The 14584-nt window shown below is 37.7% G+C and overlaps 1 protein-coding gene across 2 annotated transcripts; it reads left to right on the forward strand.

The window, feature by feature from the left end:
* The first annotated feature begins 4910 nt into the window (after positions 1-4910).
* LOC114136794 (inositol monophosphatase 1-like) lies at positions 4911-11970 on the forward strand. 2 transcript variants are annotated; one of them, XM_028005078.1, is made up of 9 exons: positions 4911-7629; positions 8527-8621; positions 8739-8878; positions 8971-9075; positions 9479-9524; positions 9605-9713; positions 9809-9917; positions 11228-11379; positions 11481-11970. In XM_028005078.1, exons 2-9 carry the CDS (start codon positions 8559-8561, stop codon positions 11606-11608), a joined length of 852 nt encoding a protein of 283 aa, XP_027860879.1. In that variant the 5' UTR covers positions 4911-7629; positions 8527-8558; the 3' UTR covers positions 11609-11970. The 2 variants fall into 2 exon arrangements, with proteins under 2 accessions (XP_027860879.1, XP_027860878.1); XM_028005077.1 differs by having other exon boundaries at positions 4911-8621.
* Positions 11971-14584: the final 2614 nt, after the last annotated feature.

Below are 14584 nucleotides of genomic sequence, written 5' to 3' on the forward strand. Positions count from 1 at the left end.
GGGGATCTAACTACAAATACATGCTAGACTATTCCATTAAAATGCACTGTAACATCCCCCAAAAATGAAATGTTAGAAGATTTATCACCAGTTTTGCAGAGAACTGTTGAGTTAAGCCACTGTGTGGAAAATTCGTTCTGTATCCCAGCTTCCCAGGCACAGTAACTTGAATCCACAAAGTGTGGCTTTGACCTAGAAAAGGGATAAATCTATAAAGTGAAGGCACGAACAAGAAAAAATGTCTCTGGTGACAAACTGAAAACAGGCCTCTGGACACACAGTAAAAACAGTCACAGCTACTGTTGTGATTTAGGAGAGAGATAAAAGCCATTACAGCATGTAAAGTTGTGTGCTGTGTTTCCCCTGCCCTTTCAGTCAGAGCTGCAAACGGTTCACCCCTCCATCCTAGGCTGATATGCTCTATAAAATAAACCTCCATGGGCTCTTTCTTTTTCTCCCCTCCAGCTTGTGTTTGCTGATGACTAACAAATGGTTTTAAAACACTTTACTCGAGCATACCCAGACTTTATGTGTTCTGGAAGTCAGTGGTGCATGCTCGTATGCAGGCGGGGAGTTTGGCGGTGTCGTTATCGCCGGTTTTTCTCCAGTGGCTCTGCAGCAATCCTGCCAGATCCCTGCGTCTTTAAATTTTCATGCTCTCTTATTGTTTACGGAGTCATTAATGCCTCAACCAACCACGTCCTCATTCTCCAACTTTATGACCTGGTAACCTCCAACAAGTGGCAGTATTGTTCTCTGCAGAAGCTGTGATTTCCTGGCTTATCCCAACAAATTTACCCCAAGTGATTCGAGAGTGGTGTACTAAATATAGTTATGTAATGTTAACATACATTCAGCACGGGCCTATTAATTTGGGGTCTTTAGGGACGCATTTGAACCATTTTTTTCAGGGTTGTATAATTATACTATATGTACTGAGTCAATTCATTTTTAAAAACAAAAATTGGGTGCACGAGTTTGAATTTATTTGAACCACACACACAAGTAGGCTCAGAGGCTCAGATATTTACATACATCCATATATATGTATATATATATTTTTACTTAAATTCTACCAAGAATTGGCGGGTGTCAAAGCACAGACTGAGCCTGTAAGCAAATTCCAAAGATTTTCAACTGACTTACTATCTGACCCAAATTTTTGTTCAGAAGAAATTAAACAGTTTGGGATTTTCAGAGAAATCAAGCTTTTCCATAAATTGGAAACTCATAGAAAACCAGTGTCAAAGTGTCTTTGTCTTAGACTGAAGGAAACAAGCTCCTTCTTTAATCACAGTGGAAATTTGCATCTGTCCACCTAAACAATCCAAATATATTCTCGAGAAATCTTTCATGGCAAGAGGATTTAAAACAAATTGTAGCTGTTTGGCCAAACTACCAAGGAGTCGAGATGAGGCTTTCAAATAAATACTGTAATTATGGTAGCAACATGCTTTGGGAGTGTTTCAATGTCACAGCGTTTTATGTAGTAGAATTGGACAAAAAGATCAAGCAAACATCAAGGTGAGGTCTCTAAGAGGGTATTACGTAAAATCAAGTTTTTTGAGCTTTTTATTACGATATGTTTGCTCCTCATAAAAACAAACAAACAAAAAACATACCTAGAGTGTTGTTTTGATTATTTTTGCATGTTTGAAGAATCCTTGAATCTCCCATGGCAACCATTCGGGGGTGCTTAATTAATACTTCTCACAAAGTGTCGCCTTTTCCACAAAACTCCTCCTTGGAACTGGAGTCTCCAGCTGAGCTTCTGCCTTACAGAGCACCGCTCCCCCAAACAGCTCCTCCAGACTAGCAGCAGCAGCAATTAGCAAACACCTGCTGAAACTTCAAGTCCACTGAGCTTGTCCTACAAATTATTACTCAGTTCAACACTCCTGAGAACGTGTGTAAATGGCTTAATAAGAAGCATTGTTGTGATCAGTGTCATAAAGAGCAAGAGCTTCTTAAAGACATAGAAGCTGAAATTTAGGTATCAAATTGCAAAGTCAAAATTCTATTATGTTTGATACATTATAATTGAGGGAGACAAATTTACTTCTTGGTGATTCTACAACTGTAGATTGTAGGTTTTTGTTGTAAGATTTATTCTTTTGTAAAGAGTTGGACAAGTAAGATTTGCGCTGTACCACTTGCTTTTACCACACTCTGTTTACTTCCATACCCACTGCTTCCTAATTATGTCACTATACTGGCCCAATGGAGTTCTTTTGTGTTTTTTATCCCCATTTCATCTTCTGTACTTTCTGTATAATAACTCATTTTAGTTGTACTTTGTTGTATGCGTTTACTATGAGGTTTATCTACATCTTTCTGTCCTTAGCTTTAACTTCTTCAGGGTGCTGCATCCACTATAAATAACTCTTAGCACATGAGGTTAAGAAGACATAGAAATGAGTCAAGAATTAATTAAATAACAAGATTGTTTAATTTTTAAAACTTAATTGTTTTGTTCTTTTTAGGGATACATTTTCCAGGCAAAATCATTTCAGAAAATGCTTCAGTTTTGTTTCTTACTTTTATCCACTGATTTATAACAATGCTCGGTATGTGTGGGACCAGGCTAAGACCGTAACTGTTAAAGGCAGCATTGCTGTTGTCTTCTTCCCTTGTTCCCTAAAAAACCCCATCTTGCTCTGGCTGTTAACCTGACCAAACTCTGCTCGCGTTTCCTGCTTCACCAGAAAATCAAAATGTCAACCATGTCACCAGTAAAACCCCCCGGAGAGCAAAATGAGACATGCAGAATTCTAAGCAGTTTTCCAAGAAATTAATAACTTCAGGCGTTGTGAGGCCACACAGGTTTGGCAGATTCAATCAAGATGAGGATAGTATTTGGTAGAAACTTTAGGGGCACGATTGAAAGAAGAAACAGGCTCTGAATTCACACACCAGTTTAAATTGAGATCTATTGCAGTACAGATTAAAACACAATAAGTGATAGATGAATTCAACTGTAAAAAGTATCTTTAGATTCCAACCTGAATGTTTATTCATTCAGTTTCAGTCCAGTCCATGACTATTTTCAGACAAATACTCACTTAGCTTGTTAAAACAGTGTGACCCATATGCAAATGCTGCTGGGACAGTAGATCATCGACTGCAGGATGACTCACCTTCCACATCTTGTTTCAGGTTTTTGCTGGATTTCTTTTTTTCTATATTCTGGAAAAACATGATTTTCAGATACTTTTTCGTGTGCTTTTGTTAGGCCCAACACTTCTTGCGTCCTCAAATTGTTGACAGTGATACTTTCTTAAAGAACAAGGCACACGATCCACTGTTATGGTTTGGTAAACTGAACGGAAAAATTTAACCAACATCCAAAGAAAAACAAGACCACTTTGAGAATCACACAAGGAAATTTTGTTTCTTGGAAGGAAATTAGAGAAAAAGCAAGTGTGTTAAAACTATAACGTCCTTCTCCTTCCATCTCACAATTATGCACTACTTTGTGTTGTGAAATCCTAATAAAATACATTGAAGTGACTGGATGCATCAAAGCAAAATGGGAAAAAACTTCAAAGTGTATAAAAAATGATTGCAAGGGTATTGTAAGTATAAAAGAACACAACAAAATCCTATTCTGCAGCTTTGCTGTAGTGACTGGACAAGTCATAGCCAAGAACAATTAATCTATTTTTTTTATATCTTTTGAATTTTATCTGTCTAATTCATAGAAAGTTATCAACACTTCGAAGAAACAGTTATATAGGTGGATAAAAACATCTTATCAGGTCAATTAATTACCGTTTTATATTTATCTACACATACACATTTTTATTTTTTTCTAGATAGCTTTTAATGTCCATATGTTTTGTCCATCATGTGTCCTGAATTCAGCTTTCCTGTCTGAGAGACCCGAAATGTTTTCTGAAACGTGTCATTTCCTGAAGGTAAACTTTGAATTCCTCTTGTATTATTCTGCACTTGGAGGCAAATGCTTGTTAGGGGTTTCAGTGAAATTCTTCATATTCTGAATTTCAGGAAAAGCAGGAAATACCAATAAAGTCTTATCAGGCTCACACTCCGACGGGACCAAAGGGTCTTTTGAGGAGCCTGAGGAGTGTTAAGAAAACGGCAATAAAATTTTTCATGGTTACGAAATTGAAGTAACAGTGATGCTGGAGGTAAAGTAAGGCCAAATATTTGTATAAAGGAAGTGTGCATATATAGTTAGTGACTGTCATGTAATTTGCCTTTAAGTTTTGAGTTCTCCTCGCAAAGGTTACAACAAAAGTACCCTTCACAATCTGCCAATGGTTCTTACAAATACATGTGTCCATTGCTAGGAATACTTCATATAAATGTTAAGCATAGTAGAACTCTAAAAACAGTCTTAGCAAGTAACCAGGAATGGATGGATGGATGTTTTTTCTCTAGCTCACCCCTAGGCAGGATGATGCTGTGCATTCTGTCCTTTTGTTCTTCTGGGTTTCAGCCATTGCGGCGGGGTGGTCCAGGCATTGGCTGGGCCTTCACTAATGGATCTAGCAGAAGTGCCGGGAGGTGTCGGGTGTGTCACTGCTGTCGGGGTGCCTAGTGTCTGCCTGCCTGGGCTGCTGCACCCATCAAATAGCGGATTGTTACTGATCTTCTCACAAATCAAACAACTCTGCATCTCCAAGCGATAAATTCAAACACAAACCTATTTACAATGGTGAGAGCAGCGAGACCAGGTACGTCATAAGTTTAGTGATTCTGATTTAATCCCCAAGTTTAGGGATCTAAAACTGTAAGTTTCACAAAGGTGTTGCACAAAGGTGGTTTTACTCAAGAATCTTGAGTGAGGAAGACATAACATAGTATTGCTCAGACAAATTACAAAAGGATATGGTTGGGAACATCCATATGCTTTGTCATGTAACTCCTGGATATTATGTAGGCCTCACTTTTATTACATCAGCATGCTGAAGTTCACATTATGCCCTAGAAGAACCTCCAGAAAGTCCTACCAGAACTAGAACTTTGTGTTAAATAACTCATCAGGGTTTCAGAGACTATCTTTCAGAGTGAACCGCTGACCTTCAGCAGTTTCCCACCACCACATCAGTGCCTCAATTTTGCAGCTGTGATCCCGGGGAACCAAACATCCAAAACATCCGTCATCCCGGATAAATTATTCATAACAGAGCTGCCACGGAGACGGCAGGACTGATGCATTTGTTTTGCTTGTCCCATCACTTCCCCTCCGCTTGCCTCTCAACATCTCAGAGACTCTTATGTTCGGTGCACAACGGGGACAACAGGGTGACAACGCCTCTCCTGCTGCTCTCCTCCTTCTCTCTCAAACAAAACTTTCAACATGATAACCCGCACTGATCTGCCTAAATCTAATGCCAGTTTGTTTATTTCAGCTGCAGCCGGTGCATTAGGATTTCCTGGAGATCTGGAACTTGTTTACAAGAATGGATCTGCGGTTTCTGCCGGCTTTGCTGCTGTTTAACAAAGCTGTCGCCAATAAAATTTGAGATCAGACGTAGAACTTCCTTTGGGAGGGCTCTAACGCGGCCCTGCTCTGCCGTTACTAGCGCAACATTTAGGGCTACACAGCAGACATGAGTCTAACATGTTGCGACACACATGAAGCGAAGCTATGCAAGGTGTGGTCGCATTAAGTTTCATGTCAGAATACGTTCATCTCTCCTTTTTCTGACACAGGCGCAGAATATTAGACAGTGATGCCATAATGCCAATAATATATCTTGCAATAACAGAAGCAAAAAGAAAGATGCAACGTCATTTTCTTGAGACATGCAACATTTAGCACTAATTGAACGACTTTTCCTGCAGCAAGGTGTGACTTTATATAACTGTCAACAGTTTCAGGAGAAGCTTGACGATCCAGAAAATATCCTCTGGTCCCTCAGGACTTAACTGCATGCATTTGAATAATAAAATGCAAACTATGTCACTCCCGGGCGAAAAACCTCAAGTAAATACCATCCTGGACGAAGAGTCAACACAATCTATTGTTTAGCTTCGAGGGTTGGATGGTTGCGGTGTCTGGTTTTCTTTTTCAAGCAACAGGGATACTAAGAAATGCAGAATCTGACTTAAACACACAGATATGTGCTCTATTCTACACCATCTGTGTAGAAATTCACATGGTTTGTGAATGTGTTGTCAAGACTTTATCCAGCTTCCGGCAGGCTCTCTGAGAAACAGACACTTATTCTACATGGGCTCACCAGGGGATCTTTCAGACTGTTTTCCACCACTGGAAAACAATAAAAGGGAACGAAGCAGGAAAGCTGTCAGGAAATATAAAACTGTCAAGCAGCTTTGTTTGCTATGATGCAGCGCCTTGCAAAAGTATTCACATCCCCATAACCCTTTTGTTTTAAACCTTCTTAGCATCTATACATAAACTGCGGTGTACTATATCAGGATTTTATGTGACGATCCAACAGAAATACTGCACAATTGTGAAGTGGAAGTAAAAATAATCCTCGTTTTCACCCCCCCACCCCCGAGGGTAAAAAGCAGGGGCCAGCTGCATTGTGTGAGATGGTATTTGGCAAAAAACTGATATGCGGAGGCACTTCATCGGTCACCCCCAAGGCTGAGGAGCCTCTGTGGCTTCTCTGATAACAGACACCCACCCCCCCTCTACACACACACACACGCCCACAGGAACGGACGCATTAACAACATACATAATAATTTTTTTTTTTGTCATTGTGCATTAATACACTATCTTAAATGATAACATCTCATGCGTCAAGAAACTATCCAAATAGTAATAATAAAAACAATCTGAATTGGGGCAGAGATATAAAAAGAGGTTAGGTCATCACTTGTTTGGACCAGTAATCTATTTTTCTTCCATATCTTCTGTCGTATTAAACATGTTTTCATTGTATGATTGTTTTCTGTTTGGGATACTTTGCGTTTCCACAGCATTATGTTGCCATCACCGTGCTTCAAAGTGAAGATGGTCTATTCAGGATGATGTACAGAAACCTGGATAGGAGTGGAAAGAGAGAGATTATTTACTGATTTAATTTTGCTAACGAATATTGTGTTTGAAACTTGTACATTCTTTGTACATAAGTTTTGTATTATTACAGTGGACTTCGATATGGTCTTTGACTAGACCTTTAAACCCCATTTATATGTTGAAATTTAAGGTATGGAATAATCTATAGCAACAGGTTTTCTTCCTCATATGTCAACTCCGATCAGCTTCCCTGAAACATGTTGTGACATCAACCTTCAGGAATTCACTCATTATTTAATAACCTCTCATGTCAGTTGTTGCGTTGAATCATATGAAGACGGGTGTGTCTCCCTGTTTCACCTGCATTGGAGTGAGAGGAAGGCTCCCTTAAATTTTTCCACTTTCTTACTCAACCCTAATTGCTCTCAGTTGAGAGCAAATGGGACATCATGATGTTTCAGGTCTGCCTTTTTGAAAGACAGAAAGCTGTTTTTTTCCTTTGGGCTGATGGGAATGAAACTCCTGGGGGCTTCTAGTACTTTTCCCCACGTCGAGGCAACTTTGTAAGTTGCCTCGCCTCCACAGTGAGTCAATTTAAAGGTCTGGGCCTTTTAAACAAGCATCACTAGCACCTGAAGGCTTACCTGGCTGCATATCTTTTCAAGGTGAGTTTTTCTTTCACTATTTCTGCTGTTTCTCATCAAACGGGGTTCCACTCGTTCTTAAATGTTGTCTTGCTGCCATTTACCTCAACTTTTAGTTGGTGACTTAATCTTTGTAATGAAATCATCATTGAATTTTCATCAATGATTATTGCCTATAATATTTTTAATAGAATTATCAGTGTCGTCTTACTCACCAGTTGTCAAATTTTAGATGAAAGAAGAGAGGATGGGAAATGGTACTTGATAGATTGAGGTGAGATATCATTAATCACATTAATAAACTGACTTCTTAACGGAACAACATTTCTTCCCTGAAGCTGCATATTTCTTAAAAAACCCCTCAATATTTCTTAAAATCAAATGTTATACGTTCTTCTGAGATAATGTAAACAAACCAATCTACCTCATAGCAGACGAAGCATTAACATTTAACTTAAGGAGTTTCCTTAACATGAAAGTTGTCACTTAAGCCAGTTTTCTTCCACAACCAGGCAGATATAGTTGAATACAGTCACAAAAATCATGTCCTAACTCATACTAAGCTTTTTTGTCACTATCTCTAATTGACAAGCAGTATAAGGACAAATTTCAACACAATGTGTTGCAATCCTGGCTTGTGGTGGTGGTTTGGAACAATGCTGGCAGATTTTGATGCAGAAAAAATCTTACTTATATGGTATGTTGCTGAAATGAAAGCGTACTAATTGTGATGCAGGTCTGTGGTGATGCTGTTGTATTCTTTTGCTCACCTCAGAGTCACTGAGGCTCCAGTCGCTAATAATCCTTTTTACAGGCATATTTTTCCATACATTAAGCCGTATTTGCATGTTGTTCGAATAATGACCCACGTTTTATGGGATGTTGTTGCAATTTTACAGTCTTTGTTTTATTTTACAGACTCTTCCAAACAACCTTGTAGCAGAAATAAAATGGAGGACCCTTGGCAAAAGGCTTATGACTTTGCAGTTGCTGTTGCAAAAAAGGCTGGAGAGGTACAGTTTCTAACTTTGTTTTTCTCTTTTCGACATAGCAACAATAAATGCACTAAGAAGCTGAAGTGTGGGTGACATTGAGAATAATTCTGTTCTACTTACAATCTGAACAATTAGGAAATTCGAAAAGCTGGCGAGAGTGAAATAAGAGTGATGACCAAGAGCTCTACTGTGGACCTTGTCACCAAGACTGACGAGAGGGTAGAGAAAATCATCATTGGGTCTCTAAAGCAGGAATTCGGAGAAGGAACACACTGGTGAGCAATGCATAGAGACACGTGAGAATCACAAAGGCTCAACTATGATATTCCTCATTTAATTTTGCTCCTCTTCCTCCTCTGTGCTGTAGTTTCATTGGGGAAGAGTCTGTTGCAAACGGTGAGCCGTGCATCTTGACCGACAAACCTACGTGGATCATCGACCCAGTAGACGGCACCACAAACTTTGTGCATGGGTATGGTGACAGTTGAGCACATTTTGGGCAATAGAGATGCTGATGTTTGGCCACCATGTTATGTAATATACGAATCTGGCAAAAATCCATGATGTATAAGAATCTCAAGCAACCAGGAAGTTAGTTTTCTTGCAGTTTGATTGTATTTCTTTGAGGGAAAAAACAAACATGAAGAACAATTACTAGGAAAAAACTCAAAATATGAGGAAGTTAAAAAAAAAAAAGAATCCCTAAACAGATTAAATTAAAAGACCAACCATATTTAGAAAAGCAGATAATGAACATGTGCAGTGTCTGTTTGAGGTAAAATCTTTCAACAAAAGAGCCAATCAGCATCTCATTAACTTTGTATAGCAATGCAATGACCCATTATTTGTACCTAAATGCTGCTATTTACTTACAGGTTCCCATTCGTGGCAGTTTGCATTGCCTTTGCTATCAATAAACAAGTAGGTCAAAAAGACACAAAAATTCACATTTCATTCTTACCTCTTGATGTGACACTTTAATAAACAATTTCTGTTTATAGTTGGAGTTTGGTGTTGTGTACAGCTGCTTGGAGGACAAGATGTATAAAGCAAGGAAAGGGAAGGGTGCATTCTGCAACAATGAACCCATTCAAGTTTCTGATGTGAAAGGTAAAAATAGAATTCACATTTTAATATTTAGATTAAATATACCATGTATATATCAAGCAAAAGTGTTAAATCTCTCTGACCTTCTGTTGTTATAGATATCCACAAGTCCATTATCATTTCTGAACATGGAATTGATAGGAGTCCAGAGAAAGTGACCAAAATCCTTTCCACCATGCAAAGGATTCTGTGCATCCCAGTTCATGGGTAAGTTGAATGACATGTCTGCAATTTAATCCTGAAACACCGATGAGTTAAAGACCAAATTTTGCCATTTTAAAATTAGGTAAGCAATAAAAACCTCTAACAATGGGTCTAAAAACACATTTGATTTTTCTTTTTAGTAGAGTCAACAGTAAGAACATGAAATTAACTCCTTAAATCCAGATGTATTATTTTAAGGATAAATATATGTTTCTAATGACATTATTTTTTAAATCTTAAATGTTATTGGGACAGACAGAAGTAAATGAAGCGCAGCATTAATTTGAAGCAAAGTTATTAAAACTTCAGCTTGAGGTTTTATCATGTGGCTCCTTTTACAAGCCATAAGCAAGGCTGAGGCTATATTTTATAATATAAAATAATTAATTCTCGTACTTAAATATTTAAACGTTAGTTTGAAAAAACCCTTTAACTTTTAAAATAGTAATTTTGCTCAAACTACTAATTCAGAAATGTTCATTAGGTTACACCTCTGAAGCTAACGTTAAGCTAAGCTAGTGGTGCATTTTCAGTTGTTTTTTTTAAGTCTCCTTCTGACTGAACATTTTTTCAAATCCTATCGATTTTGATTATAGCTACACATAGAGAAATGAAGCACAATAAGAGGCATTAAACCACCAGTGTGAAGAAAACTTCAGCCAACAGCTGCTAGCATTGCTAAATCAAGCTTTTTACTGGCAAGTCAGTAGTAATCACATAGACGGTAATAATCATTTGTTTATGCAACAATTGTTGCATAAAATGACATTTGTCACTCTGCTTTTATGTTTGAGTATTTTTAACTGCGGTTTGAAAAATCTCCTTTGCCAAAAGAAATGCAAAAACATCAATTATAGTGAACTGATTGGGCGATCATCAAACTTTGTTAAAAGTTTCTTTTTCTTTTAGCTCTCTAAAATGTCATACAAAGCAAGCTTATCTTTTGACATATGGTTCAAAATAGAGTTTCACATAAATAAGTAAAAGTATTAAAGTTACACTGACAAAAACAACTTGGAGCAACTGGTGCACTAAGGCTACATATGTAGCTGCCGCTAGCTGAGGTAAAGTCAGATATTACATTAGCCTTAAATTTTGCTTTGTGCTTCCATCTTGAAATGAAACCTACTAACCTGAAAAAAATTATATAAAAAACAAAAGATTTGACAAAAAACACACAGGAACAAAAAATAAAATTCTTCTGGGTTCAACAATTCCTCTTAGCATAGATGGAATATGTTTCTTTCCAGGACACCTTTGTCTGATTGTTGATTGTTGTTGAGTTAACATTTTCTATTTTCTGTTTTAACAAGGCTCCGAGGGTCAGGAACAGCTGCTACCAACATGTGTCTAGTGGCAACCGGGGCGGTGGAGGCCTTCTTTGAGATCGGGATCCACTGCTGGGATATCGCTGCTGGAGCAGTAATAGTCCAAGAAGCTGGAGGAATCCTTCTGGACGTTGATGGTATATTCACTTTTACAGTCGTGCTACAAAACAAATGTTTTTAATCATCACTGTAAATATCAGCGTTGCACTTCTTAACAAAAGCTTTGTTTTAAACTTAGGCGGGCCATTTGACTTGATGTCTGGAAGAATGGTCTCAGCAAACAACGATGTCATTGCCAAACGGATCATCAAGGAAATTGAAATATTCCCCTCAGCGAGGGATGACGCACCAATTGAGGAAAAATGAGAAGATTTTTAAAGGCTGGCTGCTCTGAATTAGCACATGGACTGGAAAATGAGAACATGAGAAAAGTATGTTTTCTACATGCGTAAATGAAGTTACTATACCACAGTCATTCCTGATTGTCTAAGTGTGAAAGCTTGGCGTGATTTGTTGGTAGCATATTTTGCCCAATCATATCATTTTACTCATCATTTCAAGCTTGCATTAAATTTGATTGCCTCTCTGTTTTGTGTCTATCAAATATTTTGATTAAAGAAGGAGATGGTTGTAGTTTTGATTTTACCAATCTTGTATTTTATCAGTTTTTTTGTTGCTGACTAACCATGTTTCACTTTGCTTTGACAATAAAACCTTTAATCAGCAATCACCTCCACAATTTTCCGTTGCTTAATATTAGCCCTTACCTGCTGAAATCTCTCCAAGACTAATGTTTGAGAATTAAAATGATGTCAGTTTGATTGAAAAGGCTTGTTTTTTTAAGAAAATATGTATTTAGAGGGTAATAATATGACATTGAGTTCTACCTATTCTCACAAAAAACTTTCTTTGCTTGATTTTATTCACTTCATTTCCTAAACCAACCACTAGAGGTCAATAATGCTTCAGAAACAACATTTTCCTGCAGCAAGCGTTTCAAGTTATATTGTTGTATACTTTACTGTTTTAATGATGCTCTTGAGTGTTTTCTCAGTGTCCTTCGCAAACACATTTCCTATCCTATAAAACACCGGTCAAACACTTGAGATCACTCATGATATCTATTAAATCATTACATTTCTTCCTGGTAACCCCTCAATGAACAATTGACTTTGGCCACAACAGGGAGAGAAGATGGAGGTGAGAGATGAGAAAACAGCTGCAGTTGTAAATAAAACAAGATAAACAATCAGAGATAGCAGCAGCAACAATAAAAATAACAGCAGGAGGTCAGGTAAAAGGCTGCGGGGGCGACGTGCCTCAGAACATGCTTACATTGCTGCCTTTCAAACAGCAGGATGGGGTGTGAAAGGATTCTGTGCTCATGTTGCTCGAGAGGGTTTTAAGATGGCAAAATGTTAGTTACATTTCATCTTCTAATGTGTAATATGAGGATAATTCTCTAACAGAGACAGTAATGGTTGCAATTAATAGTTGCAGTTTTACTTTTGACCCAACTTCCAGAACAGATGCCAGAGATTTCTATCTTAGGAACAGAGAAACGTGCAACACAAGTCGAAGAATTCCACACAAATTCTCAAAGTTATTGTACTTTGCAAATGTATTCATGGAGCGTTGATATGTTTTTTTTTTTTACAATGTATCAAGTTACAGCCTCAAAGGATGAATTTTTGTAATTGAGCAACACAACAGAGTGCATCACTGTGAGGTTTTCAATATATAAAAAAAATTCTGGAGAGTGTGCCATGTAGATTTAGCATGCTCACCTGAGTAAATACATTTTAAAAGCAGCTCTCCCTATCCGTCTTTGCAAAACAGCTCAAACTGAAACAAATCGGACACGGAGGCAATGTTCGAGCCTTGCCACAGTTTTTCGAGGTCTGAACTTTGACAGGGCCATTCTAACAGATCTCAATGGGAGCACTGTAATGCACTGAATTGCAATTGTCATTACTTTTCAAGGTTTTTCATGTCCTACTCACAAAATACAGCTTAAGTGCAGTCGTAGAAGGTTAGAACATTTCAAGTAGCACAGAATGAAACTCTGCTTGCCAATAACATGTTTGTCCAGATAGATAAACATTTATGGCCCACATCTGATACATATTTTGGTGACAAAGATCCTAAAGATCATGTACGGTAGAGAGGGCACTGAGATGACACAAAGCTTAATTACAAAAATATCGCAGTTTTCAACAATAACAGCAATTTCATGTTTTCCAATCATTAAACCCTAATTTCAGCCATTAACAGGTTTTCTTCTAGGATTGTCCTTTATCCATCAGCCCACTGATTTTGAAGAGCTTCCATTTTCCTTCTGAATAAACCCCACCATACAGCATGAAGCTGCCTCCTCCATGCTTCACTGTTCTCTACGATGTGTTCGTTTTTTGCCATACACAGCAATTTAAAGCTATTTTCTAGTATGGTTTACTGTTTTCTAACACATTCCTTGCTTTAGAACAGCTAGATTTATACTGAGTGTAAATTCCACCTCATATTGGACTCAGTAGTACCGTTTTTAGCATAACTCAGTTTTGAAATAAATAGGAGTTCCAGTTTTTACATCACGACACGACGACAACATAACATCAGCTTCATCGTACAGCGGTATTGTATCTCTAACAATAATAAGCAGCTTATAAAGAGACGTGAATGATTTATAATTCAGTGCGGTATAGCTGTAAGCAATTACACAGACATTAAAAATTCTACTGCCATTCATCAACGTCAACGGATTCTTCTGCGTCTAATGGATGTGTGTGGAAAGATAATGAGTTATCGACAATGACATAATGGTGCGTTTGTCAATAAGCATAACTTGTCCTTAGAATAATTAACAAAGGGATATACAATATTGCTCAGTTATTGAGTGCCAAAAGACAAACAAAAAGCTTTAGAGGGAGATATACAATACACTTATAGGTGAATGTGATTGAAATGTCTCATTAAAACAGGATTTACTCAGTTTTCATGACCAAGTTACAGAATTTATAAATCAGAGGGTAGAAAGCACATTTTGACAATACAGCTGGAACCAGAAGTTTACATGCACTATATAAAAATATTTTCTTCTCAATGTTTGAAATTAAATCAGACTAACTTTCTCTTGTTTTAGATAAGTTAGAATCAACAAATTAATTTCTATTTGCTAGAGGCCAGAAAACTTTATAGAGATTTATTTTTTATAACTTTTGAATTTTGAACCTTACACACATTTGGTCAGTATCAGGGACAATTGTCTTTTAAACTGATTTTTTCTGTGCACAGGTTTCTCACAATTGTTTGCAGGTGTTCCGACCCACTCCTTTGGGCAGAACT

The sequence above is a fragment of the Xiphophorus couchianus genome, chromosome 21 (genome assembly GCF_001444195.1).
Source record: "Xiphophorus couchianus chromosome 21, X_couchianus-1.0, whole genome shotgun sequence".
In the NCBI taxonomy this organism is placed as follows: domain Eukaryota; kingdom Metazoa; phylum Chordata; class Actinopteri; order Cyprinodontiformes; family Poeciliidae; genus Xiphophorus; species Xiphophorus couchianus.